The sequence below is a fragment of the Podarcis erhardii genome, assembly GCF_964252035.2.
Source record: "Podarcis erhardii genome assembly, chromosome: 3".
Taxonomy (NCBI): domain Eukaryota; kingdom Metazoa; phylum Chordata; class Lepidosauria; order Squamata; family Lacertidae; genus Podarcis; species Podarcis erhardii.
Window position 1 is genome coordinate 121,752,305 of NC_138507.1, and position 14,465 is coordinate 121,766,769.

The 14,465-nt window shown below is 48.7% G+C and overlaps 1 protein-coding gene across 1 annotated transcript in view; it reads right to left on the reverse strand.

The window, feature by feature from the left end:
* Positions 1-14,465, reverse strand: part of EPHX2 (epoxide hydrolase 2) — a 105,344-nt gene that overhangs the window by 17,701 nt on the left and 73,178 nt on the right. The window contains exon 12 of the mRNA XM_081854765.1: positions 12,839-12,950. Coding sequence (XP_081710891.1) covers positions 12,839-12,950 — 112 coding nt within the window. The remainder of the gene's footprint in view (positions 1-12,838; positions 12,951-14,465) is intronic.

The window sequence follows — 14,465 nt, forward strand, 5'->3', positions numbered from 1 at the left end:
CCCTCGCAAGGTGGTGGACTTTGTTTGGAGTTTTCAAGCAGAGGTTGGGTGGCCATCTGTTAGGGATGCTTTAGCTGAGATTCCTGCATTTCAAGGACCTAATGACCTCTTGGGTCCCATCCAATTCTACTATTCGCTTGTTTCTTCTTTCATCTGTGATAATTGTTGTTGTTGTTTAGTAATTTAGTCGTGTCCGACTTTTCGTGACCCCCGGACCAGAGCACGCCAGGCACTCCTGTCTTCCACTGCCTCCCTCATGTTCATAGCTTCGAGAACACTGTCCCACCATCTTATGCTCTGTCGTCCCCTTCTCCTTGTGCCCTCCATCTTTCCCAACATCAGGGTCTTTTCCAGGGAGTCTTCTCTTCTCAGGAGGTGGCCAAAGTCTTGGAGCCTCAGCTTCAGGATCTGTCCTTCCAGTGAGCACTCAGGGCTGATTTCCTTCAGAATGGATTGGTTTGGTCTTCTTGCAGTCCATGGGGCTCTCAAGAGTCTCCTCCAGCACCATAATTCAAAAAGCATCAATTCTTTGGCGATCAGCCTTCTTGATGGTCCATCTCTCACTTCCATACATCACTACTGGGAAAACCATAGCTTTATAATCATAAAGAACCCTTTAAGAGGGAATTTGTATGCTGCAGAAATCAAATTGCTTTTTTTCCTGCTCCACTCTCAAATATCCAGGGGAGCGAATTGCACTCTGCCCCTTGGGCCCCAAAATTGTCTTATACACAGGAATATGTGGCATATATAAATTTCTGGCTTTTGGCAGTCAATCATGTCCAGAGGAGGGCAACCAAAATGGTCAAAGGCCTGGAAACGATGCCTTATGAGGAACGGCTAAGGGAGCTGGGCATGTTTAGCCTGGAGAAGAGGAGGTTAAGGGGTGATATGAGAGCCATGTTCAAATATATAAAAGGATGTCACATAGAGGAGGGAGAAAGGTTGTTTTCTGCTGCTCCAGAGAAGCGGACACAGAGCAATGGTTCCAAACTACAAGAAAGAAGATTCCACCTAAACATGAGGAAGAACTTCCTGACAGTAAGAGCTGTTCGACAGTGGAATTTGCTGCCAAGGAGTGTGGTGGAGTCTCCTTCTTTGGAGGTCTTTAAGCAGAGGCTTGACAACCATATGTCAGGAGTGCTCTGATGGTGTTTCCTGCTTGGCAGGGGGTTGGACTCGATGGCCCTTGTGGTCTCTTCCAACTCTAGGATTCTATGATTCTATGAATCATGCTTATTCAGATGGTAGCTGCTTCCACTGCTCTACCTCAGAAGGTAGCTGAGGTATCTCCTTCATTGGAGGTTCTCAAGCAGAGGTTGGGTGGCCATCTGCCACGGATGCTTTAGCTGAGATGCCTGCATTACAGGGGGTTGGACTGGATGACCTCTGGGGTCCCCCTTCCAACTCTACAATCCTATGATTCTCTGAAAGTCCAACTAAGTGCCTGCGTTTAGGACCTGCGTTTCCTATCAGCACCATCCACTCTCTTTGCCTCCTCGCCTCTTGCCAGTAGGAAGGGCTGGCAGGGCCCCCTCTTTGAACAGCAACAGGCTCGCTTGAGCTTTGTACAGCTGCCGCCTGAGAATAAGGGGGCAGTTTGTCTTCCTGTAATTTAAAGTGCTCTGTTGATTCCATTTTGTTTAAGCAAACATGGAGCAAAGGAAACAAAAGAGGGGAAGCGTGCATTTCCAGAGAGGCAAATGTCTCCACAAGGCAGCCCAGAAGTCAACAGAGCTCCACATTTCAGTCTGTCTCTCACACGGGAGATGCTTCTGTTTTCAGGGCAAGAGAGCGCCACAAGTCTGGCCTCATTTGGCATGTCAGTTTGGGGAAATGCAAGATTTCCGTGGGGTGTGGGGAGGTTTGTGAACAGGTGCCTTCTCTCTCTCCCCACCCCTCCACAAAAGGGCCTTCAAAAACTATTTTTTTTAAAAAGCTATGCAATTCTGAAAATTTGCAAGCGTTTGGTAACATGAATAATAATAATAATAATAATAATAATAATAATAATAATAATAATAATTTATTATTTGTACCCCGCCCATCTGGCTGGGTTTCCCCAGCCACTCTGGGCGGCTTCCATAAAAACCAAAAATACACTAAAATATCACAGATTAAAAACTTCCCTGAACAAGGCTGCCTTAAGATGTCTTCTGAATGTCAGGTAGTTATTTATCGCTTTGACATCTGATGGGAGGGCGTTCCACAGGGCAGGCGCCACGACCGAGAAGGCCCTCTGCCTGGTTCCCTGTAGCTTTGCTTCTCGCAATGAAGGAACCGCCAGAAGGCCCTCGGCGCTGGACCTCAGTGTCCGGGTAAAACGATGGGGGTGGAGACGCTCCTTCAGGTATACTGGGCCTTTGAGGCCGTTTAGGGCTTTAAAGGTCAACACCAGCACTTTGAATTGTGCTCGGAAACGTACTGGGAGCCAATGTAGGTCTTTCAAGACCGGTGTTATGTGGTCTCGGCGGCCGCCCCCAGTCACCAGTCTAGCTGCCGCATTCTGGATTAGTTGTAGTTTCCGAGTCACCTTCAAAGGTAGCCCCACATAGAGCGCATTGCAGTAGTCCAAGCGGGAGATAACTAGAGCATGCACCACTCTGGTGAGACAGTCCGCGGGCAGGTAGGGTCTCATCCTGCGTACCAGATGGAGTTGGTAGACAGCTGCCCTGGATACAGAATTGACCTGCGCCTCCATGGACAGCTGTGAGTCCAAAATGACTCCCAGGCTGCGCACCCGGAACTAGAACTCTGGGACCATCTGAAGGAGCTTGTTGGAAGGTTCAGAACAGATGAAAGATAAAAGAAAGTCCTTCTTCACACAGCACACAGTTCAGCTATGGAACTTGCTGACACAGGAGCACCAAGCTTAGATGGGCGTTGGAAACCGCCCTGTGGTCTATTGGTTATATGAATATACCATATTTTTCACTCCATAAGATGCACTTAAAAAGTAAGGGGAAATGTCTGTGCGTCTTATGGAGCGAATGCGTGGTCCCTGGAGCCGAATTACCCAGGGACGAAAAGCAGATCGTGCTTCTTCTTTTTTTTAGAAAGATGGAAGGGGGTGTTGAAACAAAGCTGCTGAGCAGCTGATCGGCAAGTGATCGGAAGGAGATAAGAGACTCTAGCGATAAAGGAGGCTGCCTGGGAGCGGGGAGGTAAAGACAGCGAACTTGCAAGGAGAGGAGACAGTAATACTAAAACAAGCAATGAGGAGAGAAATTAGAAGAAAAGGAGGAACAAAAAACTGCTCCAGCTAAGGAAAAGACACTAAGGCAAACAAGAGGGAAGGGAGTGTTGAAAGGAAGCAGCTGATCGGTAAGCAATCGGGAGGGAGATAAGGGACGCTAGCGATAAAGGAGGCTACCTGGGAGGGGGGAGGTAAAAGCACAAGGATCCTCAGGATTTTTGCATTGGATCACCCCAAATTCACCATCAGATCACATAGCATGTCCAAAATGCTGCCACCCAAAAAAATCTCACACCCACTGTTGCGTGGGGCCTCAATGGCTCAAAAACGTGGTTACAAAGCATGGATCCACATGGATCCTCAGGATTTTTGCATTGGGCTACCCCAAACTCACTGTCAAATCACATGTCTGTGGCCACAAAAATCATACATCCACTGTTTCGTTCGGAATATTTTTTTTCTTGTTTTCCTCCTCTAAAAACTAGGTGCGTCTTATGGAGCGAAAAATATGGTAATCAAGATAAATAAATAAATGGCTCTACAAGAGGATAAGAGAAGACTGTGGAGGAGAGGCTCCTAGCCAGTGCTATTTTTCTATAAAAAGAGGTGCTAGAATGCACCACGAACCCTTGTTCATGTCTTAAAATGGCAATGGCGCCGGCCTGAAAGGTGCCAGAACTGAGTTCCTGCTGGAAAAAAAGCCCAGCTCCTAGCCAGGATGGCTCTGCTCTGCCTCCACTGCCCAAGGCAAGGATGCCTCTGAATCTCAGTTGCTGGAAACTGCCGGAGGGGAGAAGGTTCTCGTGCTCAAATCCTGCTTGCTAGTTTCCCATGGAGTCATCTGGGTGGACACTGTGAGAATAGGATGCAGGAATAGATGGACCACTGGCATGATGCAGCAGGCACTTCTTACAGTCTTAGGCTCATTTGCCACCCCTGGGCTCTCAGACCCCAAGTTTCCAGAGATCCGGCAGCCCTGGAAAGGCCTGGAAATTCTGCCCCTGTGCTTCTTTGCGTGTGCTGTTCGAAACAGACTGCGCTCCTGGCCCAGAGACCTCAGACTGAACCATAGCAGCATTGTGTGAAAGAAACGTTCCTGCAGATCCAGGTATTTTGCATTCAGAGTGTTCCCTTTATCTACCGAACATGTTAAAGAAAGGATTAAAGTCGGTTTAATGCAGTTTGCTTTTAAAGAACTGGTTGACGACAACACTGAAAGAAAAAAAGGGGGGGGACACACACAAAGCACCGTCCTGACATTTGAGATAACCAGGAAATCAATAAAAGTCAGATGGTGCCAGCAGCAGATTTTATAGCCCCTCATCACTCTGGGTTGACAGCGCCAGTCGGCTCCAATTTCCAATTGCCTGAATGTGGCTGGATTGTCATCCCCTCTCTGTTCTCAGTGAATGATGGGTTCTTTCCTTGCAAAGCTAAATTGGATTACTGCTGTAGACTAGCCCAGCTGTGATTCAGAGCCCAGCCTCAGCACTAATTCTTCCCAACCCCACAAGCCAAACTGCTGATGAGGTGGGATTGCTGGCCATATAGAGCTTGGATGGGCAGGAAAGAATTCTTCAAGGCCGTGGGCAGATCTACCAGCTCTGCTTCTTGAGACGCACACTTGCCAGCCCAGGAGATTTTCCCTCCCTTTGATGCTGGCCAGATGAGCCAAGATTACTTGCCCCACTGCAGGCACGGTGGGGAGCAAAACTGTGGGAAAGGAGCCCTGCTTTTATTAGGGTGAAGGGGGTCCATTCAGTCCATTCTTGCATTATATTTATTGTTTATGACTAATTTTGCTAGGTTTGTAAATGTGTGGGTTTTTTCCCCATGTTGTAACCTGCCTCGAGGATGGTTTTAACTATAAAAATGTGGCATACAGATAAAATTATGTATGTCTTTTTTTTCTACTTTGGCGATCACTCACAGCCGAGTAAGATTGTCTCCCATTAATACAGTTTTAACAGTGAGTCTGTAAGTGACTGTGGAGGCCAATTCTGGATCCACACGTCCTTCCACAGTGGGGATGTAGGTTTCTGGGTGGGAGTTGATCATGGTGAGGGTTCGTCAAATGTGCCTTCCTCTTAGCACGTTTCTCCCTTTCGTTGTGAGTTTGTGTTTCTTCAAAGTTAATGACACCTTTGGTAGAAGGTATTCTCCAATTGGAGAGCTCACAGGCCAGTGTTTCCCAGTTGTTGGTATTTATACAACATTTTTAAAGATTTGTCTTGAGAGAGTCTTTAAACCTCTTTTGCTGTCCACCAGTATGTCGCTTTCCATTCTTAAGGTAGGAATAGAGCCGTTGCTTTGGAAGCAAATAATCAGGCATCCAAACAACATGACCAGTCCAATGAAATTGATGTTGAAGAATCATTGACAAGTCCAATGAAACTGATGTTGAAGAATCATTGCTTTGACACTGGTGATATTTGCTTCTTCTAGTACACTGCCATTAGTTTGCCTGCCTTCCCAAGTGATGTGTAAAAAATTTTGAGGACACCGCTGATGGAATCTTTTGAGGAGTTGGAGATGGCATTTATAAGTGGTCCATGTTTCACAAGCGTACAGTAAAGTTGGTAGTACAATAGCTTTGTAAACAAGCATTTTGGGTTCCCTGTCAATGTCCTGGTTCTCAAATGCTCTGTGCTTCAATCGGGAGAAAGCTGCACTCACAGAGCTCAGGCAATGCTGGATTTCGGCATCAATGTTGGCCCTTGTGGAAAGATAACTGTCTAGGCAGGAAAAATGATCAACATTTTCCAACGTTACACCATTAAGTTGGATTTGTGGCACTGCGGAGGAGTTCTTTGGTGCTTGTTGGTGCAGCACTTTGGTTTCTTGGATATTGAGCGACAGGCCGATTATATATGTATGTAAATATCTAGCTGGACACTATGGGAAAGAAGATGGTGAACCAGGCAGGATTTTTCTCCAGTACCCCTATCCAGAGCAAGTGGCAATATTTATTAGTATTGATGTTGTGGATTTGAGGGGGGGGGTCAGTCTGGATGATGTCCTGAGTCCCTTCCCATTCTTGGGGTCCTACACCCTGGGCGTGGTGGCATCTAAGAGAGGAGCTTGTTTCTCAGACAAGCTTCTGCGTAGCTGGCTGCTTGAGTCTCCTCGTCAGCATCCCGAAAGAATGAACTAGGTGGAAAGAGCTATCACAAAGAGATGGGGCCCTCCAGGCAAATGGGGGGGGGGCTTTCCAACATCCCACTTACTTAGCTTTGAGGTGAGAGAACAAGAGCCTGAGTTTTGGGGTGTGAGCTGATCTGGAAGCTGAGACACAGAAACCTGCTTGCTCTGCACTGAGACCAAAGCTGTTGCTATAGGAAAAGGAATGGCTTCTCTATTTTGGCTTTGTTGTTGTTGTTTAGTCATTTAGTCATGTCCGACTCTTCATACCCCATGGACCAGAGCACGCCAGGCACTCCTGTCCTCCACTGCCTCCCGCAGTTTGGTCAAACTCATGCTGGTAGCTTCGAGAACACTGTCCCACCATCTTGTCCTCTGTCGTCTCCTTCTCCTTGTGCCCTCCATTTTTCCCAACATCAGGGTCTTTTCCAGGGAGTCTTCTCTTCTCACGAGGTGGCCAAAGTATTGGAGCCTCAGCTTCAGGATCTGTCCTTCCAGTGAGCACTCAAGGATGGTTTCCTTCAGAATGGAGAGGTTTGATCTGCTTGCAGTCCATGGGACACTCAAGAGTCTCCTCCAGCACCAGAATTCAAAAGCATCCATTCCTTGGCGATCAGCCTTCTTTATGGTCCAGCTCTCACTTCCATACATCACTACTGGGAAATTCATAGCTATAACTATACGGACCTTACTTTTTCTGTTAGGAGGTAGCAAAGTGGGTGAAAGGAGAAACAAACCAGAAGCAGAAGTTGGGGAAAGCCTAGGAGGGGAACGAGAAGAAGAAGAAGAGTTTGGATTTGCTATCTCACCTTTCACTCCCTTTAAGGAGTCTCAAAGCGGCTAACATTCTCCTTTCCCTTCCTCCCCCACAACAAACACTCGGTGAGGTGAGTGGGGCTGAGAGACTTCAGAGAAGTGTGACTGGCCCAAGGTCACCCAGTAGCTGCAGGTGGAGGAGCGGGGAAGCAAACCCTGTTCACCAGATTACGAGACTACTGCTCTTACCCACTACACCACACTGGTGTAGGAATACATAGTAAATGTTAAGAATTTGAGATGTATGTAATGAATGAAAAAGAAAAATGCTTCCCACGGACGCAAACTTTCCTAAGGGTGCAAAACTGAGTGCGCATGCGTGAACACACACACACACACACACACACACACACACACAAAATCAGTGCAAAGTGTTAGGGAAGAGGACAATTTGGGGGAGAAGAAGAGCATTTGCATAATAAACGCCAGCTAAAACAACCCTGGAAAGCAATAACCTTGAGCGGCAATTGGGCGATTTCAATAATTCATCCCTTTAATCAAAACTGCGAGCGAAGCAGGGCGACGACACGGAAATGCACTTCGGGCGCCCAGAAATCACTTCCAGCTGGGTTGCCTCCCTCACCCAAACACACAGAGAGAGAGAGGAGAGGAGAGGCAGAGGCTGCACTCAGTCCAATGTGAAAAAAAGCTTAGGACCTCTTCTCCCCACGCAGTGAAGCTTTTCCCCAGAAGCTGCCAGCACGGGCTCAGCCCTTCCAGCCAGAACCAGGGCCGGCTGCTTCATGCTGGCGAAGGCAAAACTGCAGCTTGCCACAGATGTGAGAAATAGATCTTTTCTGGCAAGGGAATAGTTTATCGCAGCGGGTTCTGAGGCCAAAACAAATCTCTCACTCCAGAGCCAACACAAAACCAAAACCTCACATAAAGAAAAAAAGCCTTAGGAAAACTCGAAGGTTGCAAAACAGGATGCCTAGTGGTCAGAGGGCCGACTGAGGGTGGGAGGGAAGTAGTTCAGTAGGGAGAGCAACATGCTGGAAAGGCTGATGGGAGTTGTAGTCCAAATCATTTTTTTTTGGGGGGGGGCACCAGCTTTGCAAAGGCTGCTCTACAGAGCGCCTTCTCTCTCTCAAATTCACTTCCAGCCTTGCTAATACAAGGACTATGAATTTTCCCTTTATTCCTCTTCTCAGCCTTAAAAATGGATTTGGAGTTCTGGGTCATGCTAGGAAGACTATCTTGGTTTCTGAGAGATCATCTCACTCTCTTAGATACCCAGTGGGGGGCCTGCTGCAGAAACCATCCTATCAGGAGGTCCATTCCAAATAATAATAACAACAACAACAACAACAACAACAACAACAACAACAACAACAATATAAATTTTATTTATATCCTGCCCTCCCCAGCCAAAGCCGGGCTCAGGGCGGCTAACAACAATAAAATAGTACAAGATTCTAAAATCATTTCATTATAAAATTAATTCAAATCAAATTCAATGCAGGATTTGGGGTCTTAGTGCTAGTGGCATTAAAACTTTGGAACTCCCTCCCCTTGAATATTAGACAGGAGTTGCTATCTGAGGTCCCTCCCTTATAATAATAATAATAATAATAATTTATTATTTGTACCCCGCCCATCTGGCTGGGTTTCCCCAGCCACTCTGGGCGGCTTCCAACAGAGATAAAAAATACACTAAAATATCACATATTAAAAACTTCCCTGAACAGGGCTGCCTTCAGATGTCTTCTGAATGTCAGGTAGTTGTCCATCGCCTTGACATCCGATGGGAGGGCATTCCACAGGGCGGGCGCCACCACCGAGAAGGCCCTCTGCCTGGTTCCCTGCAACTTGGCCTCTCGCAGTGAGGGAACCGCCAGAAGGCCCTCGGAGCTGGACCTCAGTGTCCGGGCAGAACGATGGGGGAGGAGACGCTCCTTCAGATATACTGGACCGAGGCCATTTAGGGCTTTAAAGGTCAGCACCAACACTTTGAATTGTGCTCGGAAACGTACTGGGAGCCAATGTAGGTCTTTCAAGACCGGTGTTATATGGTCTCGGCGGCCGCTCCCAGTCACCAGTCTAGCTGCCGCATTCTGGATTAGTTGTAGTTTCCGGGTCACCTTCAAAGGTAGCCCCACGTAGAGCGCATTGCAGTAGTCCAAGCGGGAGATAACCAGAGCATGTACCACTCTGGCCAGACAGTCCGCAGGCAGATAGGGTCTCAGCCTACGTACCAGATGGAGCTGGTAAACAGCTGCCCTGGATACAGATTTGACCTGTGCCTCCATGGACAGCTGTGAGTCCAAAATGACTCCCAGGCTGCGCACCTGGTCCTTCAGGGGCACAGTTACCGCATTCAGGACCAGGGAATCCTCCACACCTGCCCGCCTCCTGTCCCCCAAAAACAGTACTTCTGTCTTGTCAGGATTCAACCTCAATCTGTTAGCCGCCATCCATCCTCCAACCGCCTCCAGACACTCACATAGGACCTTTACTGCCTTCACTGGTTCTGATTTAAAAGAGAGGTAGAGCTGGGTATCATCTGCATACTGATGAACACCCAGCCCAAACCTCCTGATGATCGCTCCCAGCGGCTGCATGTAGATGTTGAAAAGCATGGGGGAGAGGACAGAACCCTGAGGCACCCCACAAGTGAGCGGCCAGGGGTCTGAACACTCATCCCCCACCACCACTTTCTGAACACGGCCCAGGAGGAAGGAGCGGAACCACTGTATGACAGTGCCCCCAGCTCCCAGCCCCTCAAGACGGTCCAGAAGGATGTCATGGTCGATGGTATCAAACGCCGCTGAGAGATCCAGCAGAACTAGGAAACAGCTCTCACCTTTGTCCCTAGCCCGCCGGAGATCATCAACCAGTGCGACCAAGGCAGTTTCAGTCCCATGATGAGGCCTGAATCCCGACTGGAAGGGATCCAAATGGTCCGCTTCTTCCAGGCGTGCCTGGAGTTGTTCAGCAACCACTCGCTCAATCACCTTGCCCAAGAATGGGAGGTTTGAGACTGGGCGATAATTGGCCATCGTGGCCGCATCTAAAGATGGTTTTTTAAGAAGCGGTTTAATAACCGCCTCTTTCAGCGGGTCTGGGAAGGCTCCCTCACGGAGGGAAGCATTCACCACCCCACGAAGCCCATCGCCCAGTCCTTCCCGGCTAGCTTTTATAAGCCAGGATGGGCAAGGATCCAGGAGACAGGTGGTTGGCTTCACTCGTCCAAGCAGCCTGTCCACATCCTCGGAGGTAACAGATTGAAATTGATCCCACACAACTTGACCAGACAGGACTCTAGCACTCTCCCGCCCCGGCCCTGCTCCCACGGTGGAGTCTACTTCTTCCCGAATCTGAGCGATTTTATCTGCAAAAAAATTTGCAAAATCATTGCAGGAGAACATGTGGCCCGTACTGGGCCCCGATGTTACAGGTGGTTCCGCTAAATTGCGAACCACCTGAAAGAGTCTCCTGCTGCTGTTTTCTGCAGATGCAATAGAGGCGGTGAAGAAAGTCTTCTTCGCCGTCGCTATCGCCACTTGGTAGGCTCGACGTTGAGCTCTAACCCGTGTCCGGTCAGATTCAGAATGAGTTATCCGCCACCGGCGCTCTAGCCGTCTCAACGATTGTTTCATTGCCCTCAGATCCGTGGAAAACCACGGGGCTCTCCGGGCTTCATGCAATCGGAGAGGGCGCTTCGGAGCCAAACAGTCAATAGCCCTGGTTAACTCCACATTCCAGCGGGCCACCAGGGAATCGGCTGAAAGGCCATCAACATGGGATAAAGCATCCCCAACCACTCTCTGGAAACCATTTGGATCCATTAAGTGGCGGGGGCGGACCATCCGAATCGGTCCCACCTCCCTGCAGAGGGGATGGGTCGCGGAGAAGTCCAGTTGCACCAGGAAGTGATCTGACCATGGCACTTCTTTCGTTTGCTTCTGTGTCCCAGCATGCCTCTGAGGATGCAACATCACATCACGCGGAAAAGACTGAACGGAGGGCATTCAGCAAAGGTTATATTTTCTGAGAATCCTCCGGGAAAATAATCTCTCAAAGGACCTGTTGATGGCATTTTACCATTGTACTTTTGAGAGTGTATTAACTTATGGTCTGTGTGTGTGGTTTGGGAGCTGCACGGTCAGGGAAAAAACAGTGCTGTCCAGGGTTGTAAAGACTGCAAGGAGAATAACTGGGTGCACTCTTCCCACCTTGGATCAAATCTATGCTTCCAGGTGCCATAAGAAAACTGCAGAGATAGTGCAGAATAGTGTGCACCAAGGAAATGATCTCTTTCAGCTTCTGCCTTCTGGAAGAAGGTCCAGGGTTATAAAGACTAGGACTAGCCACCTGAGAAACAGTTTCTATCCAAATGCGATTTTGGTTTTAAACGCAGTGTAAGGAGTCTCTGTGGGAGTATATTGTATTTAATTATGGGGTATCAGAGTTTTAGGGGGCTAACCAGGCTCGGATAGCAGGCTTGTTGGTTTTTAAATGTCTGATGCAGATTTTTTTCAATTTCGTTGTTCTGTATGGGACAATGACAATAAAGATTATCGTATCGTATCGTATCGTACTCTTGCAGGCTTGAAACAATCTGCAGACAAAAAACTCATCCCAAAAAATGATTCATAATCAATCAACTCATGGCAGGGCACAAGAAAAGCGTGATAAAACTCCCAAGATCAAAGGCGACAAAACAAATGGCCAACACGGAACCAAGAGCTACATTTTGGGCTTGCACAAGAATTTTTCTTCCTTTGAACCATTGCAGTGCCCTGAGCACACTAAATGCAGGAAACTGACAGCAGCTGAAGCCCAAACTGTCTGTGCTGCATATCTTCCAGGGTGGGAAAGCGGAATCAACCGACACTCTGGCTCTCGGGTGTGAGCTGGGAGTCTTGCAGCCTAAAAGGGGTGCCAGAGAGGAGTCTACCCACTTTGCTTTTCTGTAGACTTTTTAGGTCAGCGCAGGTTGGGCTCAGGATGTAATAGAACCACAGAATTGTAGAGCTGGAATATGCAGTTGTCCCATAAGGGAATCGAACCTAGGACCTTGGCATTATCAGAACCACGTTCTAACCAACTGAGCTATCCAAAAACCTCAACTGCAATCACGGGTTTGGATGGCACACTAAGCCAAACCTGGGTTAGTGGCTGCCCTGAACTGACCTTACAGGCCTGAAGAGGAGCAGAACGGCTGCAAACTCCTCCTCCTCCTTGAGAGCCAACACAATTGCAGTGCCACACTAAACCATGGTTTAGCGAACAGCAGAAAATGAACACCAAACCATGGTTTGGCGAACAGCAGAAAATGAACACCAAACCATGGTTTAGTGTGTAGCACGATGTGTGAATGGAGGCTCTGCGTGCTCAGGTCTCAGAGCCCTCTTCAGGTAGGCATGGATAGGAGTGCAAACTCAGCTCCTGTAATTTGTTGGCGAAACGAAGCCTCTAGATTGGACTGGCCTTCTGCCCTCGTGTGGTCCACTACAGACCAGGATCCTCCATATGGTCCAGTTCAGGGTCCAGTTCCAAAGATGAACAGCAGACACCTTGGATTAAAAACAGAATACCTACCCCAAGTCTAGATTCTGGCACAGCCTCAGCTGGACACCAACACGGTACACGTCACCAACTTCCATACTCTTACACTTCCTTGCAGGGGGTTGGACTAGAAGACCCTTTTCAACTCCACAATCTTGATCTTATGATACTTACTGGCTCCTGGAAGTAGAGCTGATAATCAAAGACAGGTATGGATTCAATCCTTTTCATCACATCCACTGTGGGATCTGAAGGCTTGTAGGGCGTATTCAGCCCAGCCACTGCCCTGAAACATTTCAGAAAGAAGCCAGAAGGCAGTGTTAGTCTGTGGCTGCAAAAAGCAACAGTCTTCCGGCATCTTAAACGTTTTAAATAAATGTAGTTACGACGCCTCCCGAGACAGATCACTGCTCTGGCCAAGAAACCCTGCTCTTGATTTTGAACACAAAGCTTTGGCTTGATGCATCAAAGACTGGTCACAAGCATAACAAGTCAAACTACAACTAACCCAGAATGTGACAGCCGGACTGGTGACTGGGAGCGGCTGCCGAGACCATATAACACCAGTCTTGAAAGACCTACAGTGGCTCCCAGCACGTTTCTGAGCACAATTCAAATTGTTGGTGCTGACCTTGAAAGCCCTAAACGGCCTCGGCCCTGGATACCTGAAGGAGCGACTCCACCCCCATGATTCAGCCCTGACACTGAGGTCCAGCTCCAAGAGCCTTCTGGCAGTTCCCTCACTGCAAGAAGTGTGGTTACAGGGACCCAGGCAGAGGGCCTTCTCGGTGGTGGCGCCCGCCCTGTGGAACACCCTCCCAGCAGATGTCAAAGAGAAAAACAACTACCAGTCTTTTAGAAGACATCTGAAGGCAGCCCTCTATCGGGAAGTTTTAAATGTTTGGTGTTTTATTGTGCTTTTAATTCTGTTGGGAGCCACGCAGAAAGGCAGGGGGAAACCCAGCCAGATGGGTGGGGTATGTATAAATAAATAAATAAATAAATAATAAGGCCAGGTTGCCCTATTTTACATGTTTATTCCGAGCAAAGAACAGAGGTTTGCACATAGCACCATGGGAATCATTTGCTAACACCACTGCCCAGGTAAGTTCAAGATACTAATGCTATTTTGTTAGGAACACAGTGTGCTGGGCCCAGGGGTTAACCCAAGCAATGCAGTCCAGGTCCGGTCCCAAATCCAAGGATTCCACGAGCAGTCAGTCCATCAAGCAGCAATGTTGCCCTCACAACCTGGGGCGGGGTCCGGCAGCCTTTTATTTCTGTCGGGGTAATGGCCGGTCCTGATCCCCCGGTGACTCACCTCCCTGTTTCGCCCAAAGGTGAGCACTCCTCCTGTGAGTACTCAGGTCTCTCCTTCTCTCAGACCTCAGTCTCTGCAGCTCGGGAGACGTCGGTGGGTCCAGAGGCCGCCTCAGCCTCCCCTGACCCAACCGGTAGTGGATCAGCTGTAAGTGATGGCCCACCTGGAGGCAACGAGGGAATCCCCGCATCTGGAGCCAGGGCAGGCTCAGGCCCGACTCGGCCCAGGTGGTGCTTGTTGCAGGGGAACCTGTGCAGACTAGGGCTCTTCAGAATCAGGCCCCAGACTTGGTTCAGATGCCGCCTGAGGCAGAGGATTCGGTGTGGACCGAGACTCCTCCAGTTCCGAGTCCGAGTCCCAGGCCATCAGACACAGGAAGCTTCCTCACCCCATTGGTCCATCAAGCTCGGTACTGTCCACATTGACCAACAGCAGCTCTCCACGATTTTAGGCAGGAGTCTAGTCTTCCAGCCCTACATG